General features: G+C 32.1%; 1 protein-coding gene across 1 annotated transcript in view; it reads right to left on the bottom strand.

Moving 5' to 3' along the window:
- LOC115888901 overlaps positions 1-12,917 on the bottom strand; it is a 137,025-nt gene extending 124,108 nt beyond the window's left edge. Inside the window, exon 1 of the mRNA XM_030908784.1 lies at positions 12,763-12,917. Coding sequence (XP_030764644.1) covers positions 12,763-12,879 — 117 coding nt within the window. The 5' untranslated portion in view covers positions 12,880-12,917. The remainder of the gene's footprint in view (positions 1-12,762) is intronic.
- Between the last annotated feature and the right edge of the window lie 377 nt (positions 12,918-13,294).

Here is a 13,294-nt window from a genome sequence, read left to right as displayed (position 1 = left end):
AAATATATTACTTTTAGGTACAATTAGGGCCCGATACATTTCAAAAAGTAGAATATTATTTTATATTAAATGAGGTATTGTACCAACAATCAATTTATATTAATACCGGAGATTAAAATAACAGAATAAATAGTTCTTTTTATACTACAAAATAAACTATAGAATACAATAAAAGTTTAAAAAATAAATAAAAGTTATGTCCCGGTTGATTCGAACCTGGTCTCGCTTCCTAGCCTGACTCCTCTACGCACCGCTCCACAGTAACTTGCCGCGATAATTCAATGACGGTATATAAACAAAAAAACAGGTTTATAACAATATCTTGACGATTTGAACTGGCGCGCGGAGCGTGCTGACCAATAGCGCCTGTTATCACCTGTGACGTAGCGACCAACCTGCGCAATATCATACCTTGTATTCTTTGTACCATGACGGAAATCCCATAAGTGAAATTTCTGATTTGTATCTGTTCTGTGCTCCAGTTTTTAGTATGTGTTTAGTATGGTCCTACCATATGGTACAAAGAATACAAGGTATGATATTGCGAAGGTTGGTTGCTACGTCACAGGTGATAACAGGCGCTATTGGTCAGCACGCCTCGCGCGCCAGTTCAAATCGTCAAGATATTGTTATAAACCTGTTTATTTGTTTATATACCGTCATTGAATTATCAAGCAAGTTACTGTGGAGCAGTGCATAAGGAGTCGGGCTAGGAAGCGAGAGACCGGAGTTCGAATCTCGGCCGACATAACTTTATTTATTTTTAAATACTGTTGTATTCTATAGTTTATTTTGTAGTATAAAAAAGAACTATTTATTCTGTGATTTTTAATCTCCGGTATTAATATAAATTGACTGTTGGTACAATACCATTTAATATGAAATAATATTCTACTTTTTGAAATGTATCGGACCCTAATTGTACTCTAAAAGTAAAATATATTTTAGAGATATATCATATTGTAAACTATTTAATATTTCAGTTACTTAAAAAGTTAATTTTGCATAATAATTGCTCACAATTAAAGGAAATTTGAGCTATAACTCTTGATGGGCATCTTCCTCTAAATTTTGGGTTTCGTTCACTGATTTATTCTCAAAACCTGAAACATCTGCTATTATAAAAGAAGCACAGGTCACTAATTATAATAAATCTCACCCTTGAATTACTTCACTAATTATACAACTTCAACCTTGGAATTAATTCTATCACAATTACAATACATTCATCTCAGATTACATTTTCTACTGTTCGATGGGAACAATAAACTTCCAACATTTTTTAAATGATGTAAATTCCTCTTGTGGTTACTTTTCCATAGATATCCCTATCTCTTGTCCTCATATGAATTCATTAGAGGCAATGAACATGAAAATTATTTTACCATAAACATCGCAAACTAAAAACCTAATAAACAATTTTATACCTGAATATAGAAATAATTTAGTATTCTTACCTATTATCGTCCAAATCCATGTTAATAGAGTTAATTATTATTTTTAACATATTTTTGGAACTGCTGGTTTTAGTAATTATTAAATTAAACGAACTAAAAAGTCTTAAAATAAACAATTTAACCATAACCCCAAAAAATATAGATCTCTGTCAACTTTCTTTTATTTTTTATTTATTCACATTTAGTAGTCACAGGTGGTATGCGCTGAACCGATCTGCCTCGCAGGATATTTGACAAAAATTGACATTGATTGACACAAAATTATAACCTATAATTTAGAAAAGACTTTGACAAGCGTCAAAAAATCTAATGGCGAGTTCATACGCATCGGGGTCCATTTGTCGTTCATCGTCCCGTCAAACCAATAAAAATTGAAATACGATCTGTCATTTTTGAAATAAAACCAATAAAAACGTGTTAAAAACAAGAGATGACGCATGACGGATTTATTTAAACCCATCCATAGTTAACTTAAAAATTATTAGAAACTTTTTTAGTAAAATAAATAGATTGGTATGGGACGTCATCTTTTTCTTCTGTCATCGTCTGTCAAAATCTTACCTGAGAAAAAAAAAACAGAATATAAATTAGTGATTGTGTTCTATGTCTACATAATATAAATTTCTGTATATTTTGTGATTCTGCTTGAAAAAAGAAATTCTCCAAAATATTTTTTCCAAAATTTTTTTACGAGAGACTGAGAAAAATGTATGTAATTATATATGTAATAAATACTAAAGAAAGACCATTTTACGAAAAAAATCGGTTATAGCTGCAGTTGGAAAATATTTATACTAAATGTATGTATGGTGGGGATAGTTTTACCTCTCGTATTTTTTCTTGATTTTAGAAAGTCAAAATGTTAAAGCATTCTAGCAAACATAGGTACACCCAAATCTCACCAAATAAGAATAACAGTCTAAAATATCTTAAAATGTATTTTTTTTGAAGTTTGATGCACTCAACAAACAAAAGGAGCACTTTTGCTTAGAGATCAGTTGTGTTCAATCTTGAATGAAAATATTAAAGAAGGAGTATAATGATATCCATGAATTGATGCATGCTAGATGGAGCTGGGGCCCCAGAGTGGGATCCTGACAGTTCTGTTTAACGATTCATTTGGCAATAAAATTTGATTTGAAATTTTGTGGGTTTGTCATTCTTACTGAGCAGGTAGTTGCATAGAGGTAGTAAATCTAGAAGGAAATTTGGGTGGCAGATCTTAAATTAACATTAACAGTGTGACACTTTTTACGATTTATCGAAAAGACTGTAAAATAGTTGGTTGTGTAGCGTAGATCTCGATAAGAATCGAGGGAAATAATGGAATAAGTTGTCACTAGTAGTGATTATAGGGTGTTGTAACAGCCGTGGGAGATTCTCATGTAAAATAAGATTTATTTTTTCATATCAGACTCTGGATTCTGCTTGTTTTGTAGTTAGTGCTAAAGTCTTAATAATATTTCGATCTATTATGATTTTTTTCCAAGTACTTTTAGTGATTCGAAGGAAATTTTGGGAGAAAAAGTTACTGTGGTGCAGATATGCATAAGCAAAAGTGTCGATAACTATCAGGAACATGCATATACGTTATCACAGGAATATTTTTCCAAAAAAATCATGTGCGCCACTGACTTTTTTCCTTTATAAAGTGTAGTTGTTTAATGCCACTGTAAAGAAGTTTTTGATAGGCCTTGTCGAATCTGGCCTCCTTGATGAGATAAACGGCGTATTAATCAACATATAATAAAATTAAAATAAAATAAAAATTAATAAATCATATATTTTACCTAATTTCATATTAACTATTATTACTATTAGTTATAATTACTGCTGGTCCAACCTACCGCAATTTCAAATTAAAAATAATGGTATTTAAGACACCATGAAAAACCTAATTTTATAAAATTTAACATCCTGTAACTCTAAACTATGCATTTCCATACCCATGTTTATAGGAACTTTTTTTCATATTTTGGTGAGGAATCAATGAGTTACTTCCTGGTTTAAAAAACTTTCACAAGTTAATGATAATAAAATTTTTAAAGGTTGCTATTAGACTTGGATCACGCAAATTAATAAATTGCGTTTATCTCATCAAGGAGGCCGAAATCAACAAAATATCAAGAGACAATTTTTAATCGCCAATAAACTGCTTACACTATTTCGCTAACAAGAGAAAAAAGTCAATGGCGTACATGCTTTTTTTAGAAAAAATATTCCAGTGATAATCCATATGCACGTCCCTGGTGAATATGTCGACACTTTTTTAGCTTTAAAATATGTCGCATTTATAGTAACTTTTACCCTCAAAATTTCATTCGGAACGCTAAAAGTACTTGGAAGAAAATTATAATAACTTGAAAAAATATTAAGACTTTAACACCCTGTAGCACGAAACAAAGCGGAATCGGACTTATGTTGATATGAAAAATAAATCTTCTTTTTACGTGAAGAATCTCCCCACGAGAGATGACACATGTTTTTTGAAACACCCTGTATAATATACATACGTGTAGTAAACCGATCATTTATGAAATTTACTTAAAATTAACTAATCCTATTGTATCATTTTTTCTTGCAATTTTGTTTTTATATAAACCTAGCCGATTAGATGTCAAAGAATTAATTTAGATAAATTTTATAAAAAATAAACTTTATTTCTGTCATTAGATCTTATAAACTTCGTGGATAAAGCTATGCAATATGTATATTACACACGACTTTGTTTACGGGACTTTCACATGCATTTTTCTATTTATTTCTTTCTAGAACAAGATTATCGTATATATCTATCCTTCTCTCTGCGTACGCTACTGAGCATGCGCAGAACAATATTAGACGTAAATGCTAACTTGGAGCGTTTTTTTCGTTGACAACAATTACTAAAAATATAGATCACTAAAATTTTTCAATCAAGATATAACTGATACGTGTATTTATTATTTTGAAAATATTTGTCATATTATTTCCAATATACTTTTTATATATATTTTAAAGGAAAATTAAATCATATAACGATAAATTCTTTTTTAAAAATGTTTTCAAATACTACTTTGAAAAATAGCTATGATGAATGGGCAACACATAGAAATCAGTAACCAGGGAAACGTTAAAATATATTTTGACATTGAAAAGTTAAACATAATTTAATTAATGTCACATTTTGTGCTTTTTGTATATTGTTTGACTCGTGATAATAAAGAGTTAATTTGGAATTCCGACGATATTTTAGATTTGTGTTCTTTTTGAAAGTTTGTTTGTGTAGTGCGATAAAGTTAGTGGATTGATAAAGGTGTGATAAAGGAGACATTATGACTGATAAAGGTGTTATATGTGAAGCTGTCCGCAATAAGAAAAATCTTATCCTTAAAAGAACTCCACAACACTATAAAAGTATGAAAACCTCTGAAGTATGTTCCATATTTTTAAAAAAGAAGATATATATTATTTAAAATCGTTTCTTCAACTGACTTTTATTCAGCGAAATACATATTTATGTTAGGTAACTTAATCACATTAAATACTTATTAGGTAATTTACCTTTGATTTTTTTTCGTTAAATAGTTAATATACTAGTAAATATTATCCAATAAATAATTAATATCCGAATAACAATATTATTTTCTCAAATTTATATATTTACATTTTTTATTTTATGACATAAAAATGACATATACACAAAACAAAGACTGACCATTGGTCAATCAGTGTCAAAGACAAAGATAATCAGATAGTCGAATGTCGCTGCTGTGTCTTCAACAAAAAATAAGCGAATTTACTTATCCACAAAGTTTATAACATTATAAGATCTAAGGAAAAACCAGCCTTCCAGCGCTGGTTAGTTTGGTGACAATTATGATAGATATTTTTCACGAACCGTGTTCCGTAATAATAAAACTCAGGAAACCGGTATAAATGGAACATAAAACCATAACCATGATAAAAGGAAAACAAGGTTTGATATTGCGCAGGTTGGTCACTACGTCACAGGTGATAACGGCACCATTGGTCGGCAATCTCCGCGCGCCTGTTTCAAATTGTTAAATTGATAACACATAATAAATGTGAAGATTTCATTGACTTTTCAAATGTCAAGCTCAATGATTTGACATCACTTTTGAGGTTATGTCCTAATTCTTCCCTATTTTAGGTCTTTTTTTATTAGTAGCAATTGAACAATATGGATATTTTTTTGTATGGCGTATGACGTCACACAAACTGAACGAAATTGGAGCCGCTTACGATCATAGCTTGTTTTATTGGTATCATGAACCATAACCAAGGTAAACAACGGAATACAACCCTTTAATAATAACCATCTATAAAACAATGAAATCGAAATGATATTATCGTAGGCTTTTGATTCGTAGGATTTCCTACAATATTTTCATATTTTCTTAATTTCTTCTAAAACGGTCTGGAAAAGTATAAACGGGAATAACCATTTTAGAACAATCAAATTTTTTTTATGAAGAATGCATTTTTCTCAAAATGTCAATAATAAGAACAACAATTTTACGAGAAACATGTTTTTCCAACATCAGATTTTAATCAAATAATCAACATAAGCTTTATTTTCTAAAAGAAATTTGTGCCTGGATAGTTCACTGGAACCGATGAATTTAGATACGAAAATCTATCCCAACAATCAAAGAATCACAATAGATATGAAAATCTCGATACTACAACAACTAACTTACAATATAACGTGTAAGAAAGAAAACCTTTACTATCGAGCAGGGAACAATTTTAGAATACTTAAAAAGTTCGGTATATAAAATGAGAATCAAACTCGAATCACGCAAAGTTTCGCAGACACCCATGGTAGCGGAGGAGCAACACTTTGTTGTCTTTTAAAGTTCCAGCCACGCCACGGTGCTGCGCGCCGGATTTAAAGCCTTTTGGTAATAAAACAGGGAATAAGGCCATAAAACTAAGTAACGTCAGCCGTATAAAGAAAACGCGCACTACGCCAGCCGACTATAAATTCAACCCCGTCCCGCGGGAGTATTAATTTACCGCCTATTCTGTATTTTCCACTAATGCACTTACATCTTTTATACGACAAGATGCTTCGTCTTTTTCTAGAACCGATTAATTGTCGGCTTTAAGAAAGTACCATTAGTGACGAGCGAGACTGGTATTGGTCTTTTGATCTTGGTCTTTTTTTTCATAACAAGGGGCCGTCCTCTGCCGGAAACACTGCGACCTGTGCGGCCTATTGTGTTTGTCCCCCTTCTATATATGCATCCACTCTCCTATCCCTGTGCCCTGCACTAGCTTATGCAGGTCCTTAATAGGATGGGAGCATAGTTCCTCCGGTTCTAACCTAGATCCAGAGCCTCGCAATGACTTATGCTGGGGTGGATGGGCCATATGGGAAAACGGGAAAATTCCCGGTGGGCCGGTAGGAAGCCGGTCCCGATCAGAGCTCAAAAAAAAGATTGATTTAGCAAAAACTAAATGGTTAATCTTCTAACTAAAGTTACGTAAGATTCTTAGTGACTGCCTAACTAACTAATCAATTAGGTCAATATAATCGTCAGTTGCTTTTAAACATAAACACCAATTTGTAAAATAACTATTGTTAGATGTCTTTCTCTGAGACACTTATAATTTTAATAAACATCTGTTGTTCCGTTTGAAATGTTTTATTATACAAGGTGAGACTATAAGTGCACTTTATTTGTGCTGCTTTGTGCAAATATTTTCAGAGCTGGCTTAGTAGATACGAATAAAAGAAACATAATATATTCTGACAAGACAGTTTCAAAATTTTGGAAAATCGGGGGCAAAAGAGATTTTTTCCGCCGAGCGAAAATTACCTTTACTTATATAGGGTGTCCCAGAAATAAGTGCAAGTATTTTAAGGGGGTAGATTTGGTCAATAGAAACATTTTTTCTCTTTACCGTTTTTCAAGTAAGTACAAAATAACCGAGTTATTTTACTTCGAAAATTTGAACAAAAAATGCTTTTTTGCTTAAATTTTGAGAACTTCTGGATGTTTTCTGGATTTTCTTTCATGTAAATTTAATCTACTACCTATGTTGCCATATTATCAAGAAATTGTGTTTTTTAACTTAAAAATAAAAAAAAAATTTCAAAAAATTCGACAAATTTTCGCAAAAAAACTCATAGGTTTGTTTCTGAGGCCGAAATATACTACCAGTTAAAATACTTGCACTTATTTCTGGGACACCCTGTATATTAATAAATAAATACTTCGTTATGGTCATTTTATTTTTGTGGATTCGGGCCGGTTGCCTGTTATTCCCGGGCCGGTTTCCACTTCCCCATCCACCCCTGCTTATGTGCTCCGCTGTTTCAGGATCTTTATCGCAGAGTCTGCAGCAAAGACTTCCTTGATACAGATTGAGCTTGTTCAGGTAACACTTGACAGCCATGTGTCCTGCCAAGAGGCCTGTTGTAATCCGCACTTTATACCTGCTAAGCATTAGCAGTTCTTTTGCGGTTTTGTCCTTGGATAAAAGCCTTGCTGTGCCTGTGCCTCTGTCTGTTTCTCCAAACGGCACAATGGACATTGTGCCTTTCCCTGATCCAGAGTTTTAGTGCACTACGGGCTGTGTATTTGGATATTCCCAGTACTGGCTCTGGATCAAGATAGGATATCGATGCTCCCTGCCTAGCTAGCTCATCGGCTTTTTCGTTGCCTTGGATGCCGCTGTGGCCCGGCACCCAGAATAATTTAATTTAATTTAATTGATCTTGATCTTGACAAAAGCAAGACCAACACCAAAACCACGACTAGCATTTTATCTACAAGAAAATTAAAATTGGGATATGATTAAAAATAGGATATGGGCATCTTTTAACTGGTCAAAACCAGACACGAAAAACAGACGATCTTATCTATTTTTCCAAGGCTCCTTGATTAAAAATTATTGTGTTTAACACAGCCAACGGCACTCTAGATTGAAATATAAAATACTATTTTTTTTAGCGAGAATGTCAAAAGTTTGTATATAATATGTCATTCTATTCAGAGTGTCATTTACTATCGAATAAAGTAAAAAAATAAGGAAGGTGCCATTTAAAAATCAAAAGTTGTAGTCGTTTCCGGCGAAACCTGGAAGTGACCGAATATAATTGAATATGTCAATCAATCATAATTTATGTCAAATACTAACATACCAAATATTTTTTTTTTATCTGAAAAAATAAAACAGTTAATGCTCTTTTTCTATTAAAGAGCTTGAGAAACTGAGCCACAATAGGCCCCCGCGGCCGCAGTGGAGGGACCCACTCTTAGACAATACAAATACAAATACAAATGGTATATTCCAAATCCGTACAAACACATTTCTTTTCATTGCACGTTTTTCGTTCAAATAGCGTTTAAGAAGTACGATATCATGATTTCTTAAGTATTAAATTTAACTTTTAGTATATACTGTGATTTTATAAATTTTAGACATGATGCGTTCACATAAATCACTCCAAGTTATTTGTTAACATAAATAATGCTTTCTATTCATTTATTTTGCTTAATATTTTTGTGTAATTAAAAAAATCAAAAACGACATAATGTACAGACCAATTTCGACCACTCTCGAAATTGGTCTGTTTTAACAGAGTAAACCTATTTCCTGACTAGATAGAGCAAAACCGACATAGATGTCATGGTCTGTTGATATTTTCACTGGCAACTGAGATACGGGGTCTTTTTGAATTTTTTACCATTTGGAAAATTGCCCATAACTTTTGTATTTCGCGGAATAATAAAATTCTGTAAAAATGTTCTTAATGCACATTTTTAAGCACAATCCAGTGGCGTAGTCAGTTTTTTTTCTATACTTGCTGTTTTTGTCGGAAATAATATAAAATATAATTTTTTAAATGGAAATCATAGTTGGCAATAAACTTAAAAACAAATGCTGGCGTTTAACCCTTTCCAACATGCATATAAAGTTATGTGTATTTATTTCTAAGAATGAAAGAAATATTAGGGTTTTTAACTTTGTATCGAAGCGGGCCTTGATTTTGTGTTGACCTATTGCCTAATTATTTTTTATCACAACTTAATATTCTATATTATTATTTATCTGCATAATTAAAAACTTTTGAAAAGGTAAATCAACATTCTATAATAGTATTACTGATTACAATTAAAACGACAGGGTTACAACTGAATTGGGTTGGAACAAGGTGCCCATATCTTATCCTAGGTTCTGCGATTTAACTCCTTTCGACTTTTTTATGGAGAAAATTAAAAGACCTTACATATAAGGCAGAACCATTGGGACGAGAGAAGAATAATTGCAGAAGGCTACTAGGCAAGCTTTTGGACTTATTACACCAGTTCGCCTAATAAATAGTTGTAACTCGCAAAAGATGTTTATTGTGTATTCAACAAGGAGGTGCTCAGTTTTTGAACATCTTTGTTTTTTTTAGAAAACTATATTCGTCACTCATAAAATACGTATTTTTAGTTTTGTTCTTTGTTTATTGTATCGATATTTCAGTTGTAATTACTAATACTAATAATTACCATTACTACTAATAACAGAATGTTAATTTACTTTTTCAAAAGTCTTTAATTATAAAGATCAATAATAATATAGCATATTAAATTGAGATAAAAAATAATTAGGCAAATAGGTCAACACAAAATCAAAGCCCTCTTCGATATAAAGATAAAAAACCTAATATTTCTCTCATTCTTAGAAATAGATGCCCATAACTTTATATCGTTGGAAAGGGTTAAATGCCAGAATTTTTTTAAGTTCATAGCCAACTATGATTTCCATTTAAAAATTAAAATTTTTTATTATGTATGACAAAAAGACCAAGCATAGAAAAAAACTGACTACGCCATTGGATTGTGCTTAAAAAAGTGCCTTAAGAACGTTTTTACAGAATTTTATTATTCCGCGAAATAAAAAAGTTATAGGCAAATTTCAAAATTGTAAAAAAGTCAAAAAGACCCCGTATTGCTGTTGGCAGTGAAAATATCAACAGGCGGTTTACGTCATTAAACGTATCTCAAAAATCGAGCCCATGACATTTATGTCGGTTTTGCTGTATCTAGTCAGGAAATAGGTTTTCTCTGTTAAAACAGACCAATTTCGACCCCCCTGTACATAATATATTAAAGAAACAAAATAAATAAAATACATTTATAAAATAATACTGAATTATTAACTTTCTGAATTAATTTTTGTGTCGGAAATAAAGATATACCTTCATAAAATTCTTCAATTCAAAAGTCTTATAATGAACTTTATATTTAATAACGCCTAGATTTTTTGTAATTTAAATTTCATAATAAATTATATGATATTGAACAAAATTAAAAAAAAATTGAAAGACCTATTAAATTAAAAAAGTAAGCGATAAATGAATTATTATAAATAGTGAATTAAAATCACTTTTTTTATTTAATACAAATTACTTGTCTGAAACGGATAATGTGGAATAAATAGGTGATAATATATGTGGACTCATGTTATGTATGTCGATATCGTTAATGTACTTAATTATTGTAGGTTGAGAAGATTCAGAAATCAAATTTTCATATGCGCTTTTAAGACTTTTTGAAAATCTCCGAGGCAAGACTGATACTATATTGGCGAAATGGATTGGGTAGTGTAGATACGTAAATATTACACTTACGTTAACTGTACCTCCAGGAAGAAATTATGTAGAATATAGCAATCCAACTAGCAAATATAGTTCCTAGTCCTTTTTAAAATGCCACTGCCCCTAAAGTATAGTTCCTAGGCCCACTCTGCCACTTAAAATGTTACTCTATAAGGAATAGTCACTTTGAAGTATATTTCGAGAGTGACCGGTTAGTGCCTACCTACCATAAAAGTGGAAAAAAACACCCCGATTGCAAGTCGCAAACATGTAATTTAAAGAAGTGGCTGGAACTACCCGAATCTTCGAATACGACACCATAAAAGACCAAAAACTTTATAGTAACTTTTCAAAGTAGGGGTTACTAACAAGTGCTACCATAATGCCTCCGTTAAGTTTTTGTTACTTTATAGTAACAATTTAAGTTACGGGGTAGTCGCGGCCACGACACCTAGTTACTTCTAATTTATAGTAGCATTGAAAGTAGCAAAATGGTTACTACTACCTTCCTAGGTCACTATAAAGTAACCGTCGCTCATCCATTGCCACTAAGAAGTCACGGGGGTCAAAAACGGCTACTTTATAGTGACCGTAACTTAATATACCCTAATAAATGTAATTGCCTCAGATTTCATCGTGTGCTGCTCTGTTTTAGTGTTTGCTTTTACTTGCTTTTAAGCTTTATTAAAATTTTGTAAAATCCCTAAGGCGACTAAAAAGAAATTTAGATATTCTAATACTTTCTACCGGAGAATTAAATAAAAGCAATCACTGCCAGCTGATGCATCAACATCAGAAACAAAAACTACCTCTTTCTATAATCCTACTGATGAACATTATAAATCAGGTAGTGACTAAGATATTTTTGAAGCTGTTTCTGTAGATGAGTGTAGTGTTAGTTCATCTGAAATTGAATTTCACAGGAGAACTAATTTGAGAACCAACAACAATATAAAACAAGAGCTAAAAAGTGGGCGTTAAAATACTCTATACCTTATGTAGCTCTGAATAATATTGAAACACTAATAATAGAAAATGCACTATAAGTAAAAAATAACTTCAAAGGACAAGGCGGAACGTTATAATGGTACCAATGGAGCTGGCGCCGCCGCCGCGATCGGTGTAGCATAATGCTCCAATTAAGTGACAATTTGGTGGCGCAGGGAACTTTCTTGGAAAAAATCACTTTATGGTTCCAAAGAATTGTTGACCATGTAGTTCCAAAAAAGTTATTGTTTCTATAAAGTCGCCTTTGGATAGCTACAATTGTCACTTTATCAATCCGAATATTTTAAAGATCCAAAGGGGTGGGGTTGGCCTAATATGTTATAGTTCCCGGTACTTTGTGGAAGCATATGGAACTATAAAGTATTTTTCGGATTAAACGGCTATATTTTTTTCATGAATTTTTAGACGAACAGCCAAATGGCTCGAACATTATGCGTTTTTAAGCTAAATATACGATTACTATTTTCTATGTTGAAAATACCTGTAGTAAAAATCCGTTAAAAAAGTGTATAACTTGCAACAGTGGACCCTGCAAAACCAAAACCAAGCGAATCTTGCTCCTGATTTTGCATTTGCTCATCACTAAGTATCATTAAACTTCTATTAAAACGCATTGGATGGTTTCGTAAAATGATAGTGCTTGGCAAATAATTTTCAGAATGGAATTCGAAATGAAATAAAAAGTGTACTTACCCTCCAGTTGACTCTGACCGTGATGACCCACATACAATCCACCGGAAGACCGTGCTGTTTGTCGAACTGGATGATGTCCGGGTCGATATCCACCCTGCCCAGCTTGCCCTCCTCCATGTAGCTTATTTCCTTTTTGCATTCTCTGATTTCTGGAGTGCCGGCTGGAATCAGACATCGACCATTTTTATTAAACCATATAAAAGTGCTCTTACGGAATCCCGAACCGAGATTCAATTTCGCTTTCGAGATTTTTGTCAATTTATATTTTTAATGCAACGTGAAAGGAGCGATCTTTGCTATGCGGTTATTGTAGTTTATTTTTCTAAAGGATTTCGCTACTATGACAAATTTATCTTCCCCCATAATCAGAAATAATCACTATCTTATAAAAAATTAAGATAATACACAACCTGAAAAAATATTTTGTCAAATTAATATAAGTTTTATAAATTTCTTATTCTTCATCTGATTTTCACGATTTTTTAACAGTTTGTAGTTCGGAATATTGAAATTCTTTTTTATTATTACAATA

Source organism: Sitophilus oryzae, unplaced genomic scaffold (genome assembly GCF_002938485.1).
Source record: "Sitophilus oryzae breed Bouriz unplaced genomic scaffold, Soryzae_2.0 scaffold_809_pilon_pilon, whole genome shotgun sequence".
In the NCBI taxonomy this organism is placed as follows: domain Eukaryota; kingdom Metazoa; phylum Arthropoda; class Insecta; order Coleoptera; family Curculionidae; genus Sitophilus; species Sitophilus oryzae.
This window is presented reverse-complemented; position numbering and strand designations above follow the sequence as displayed.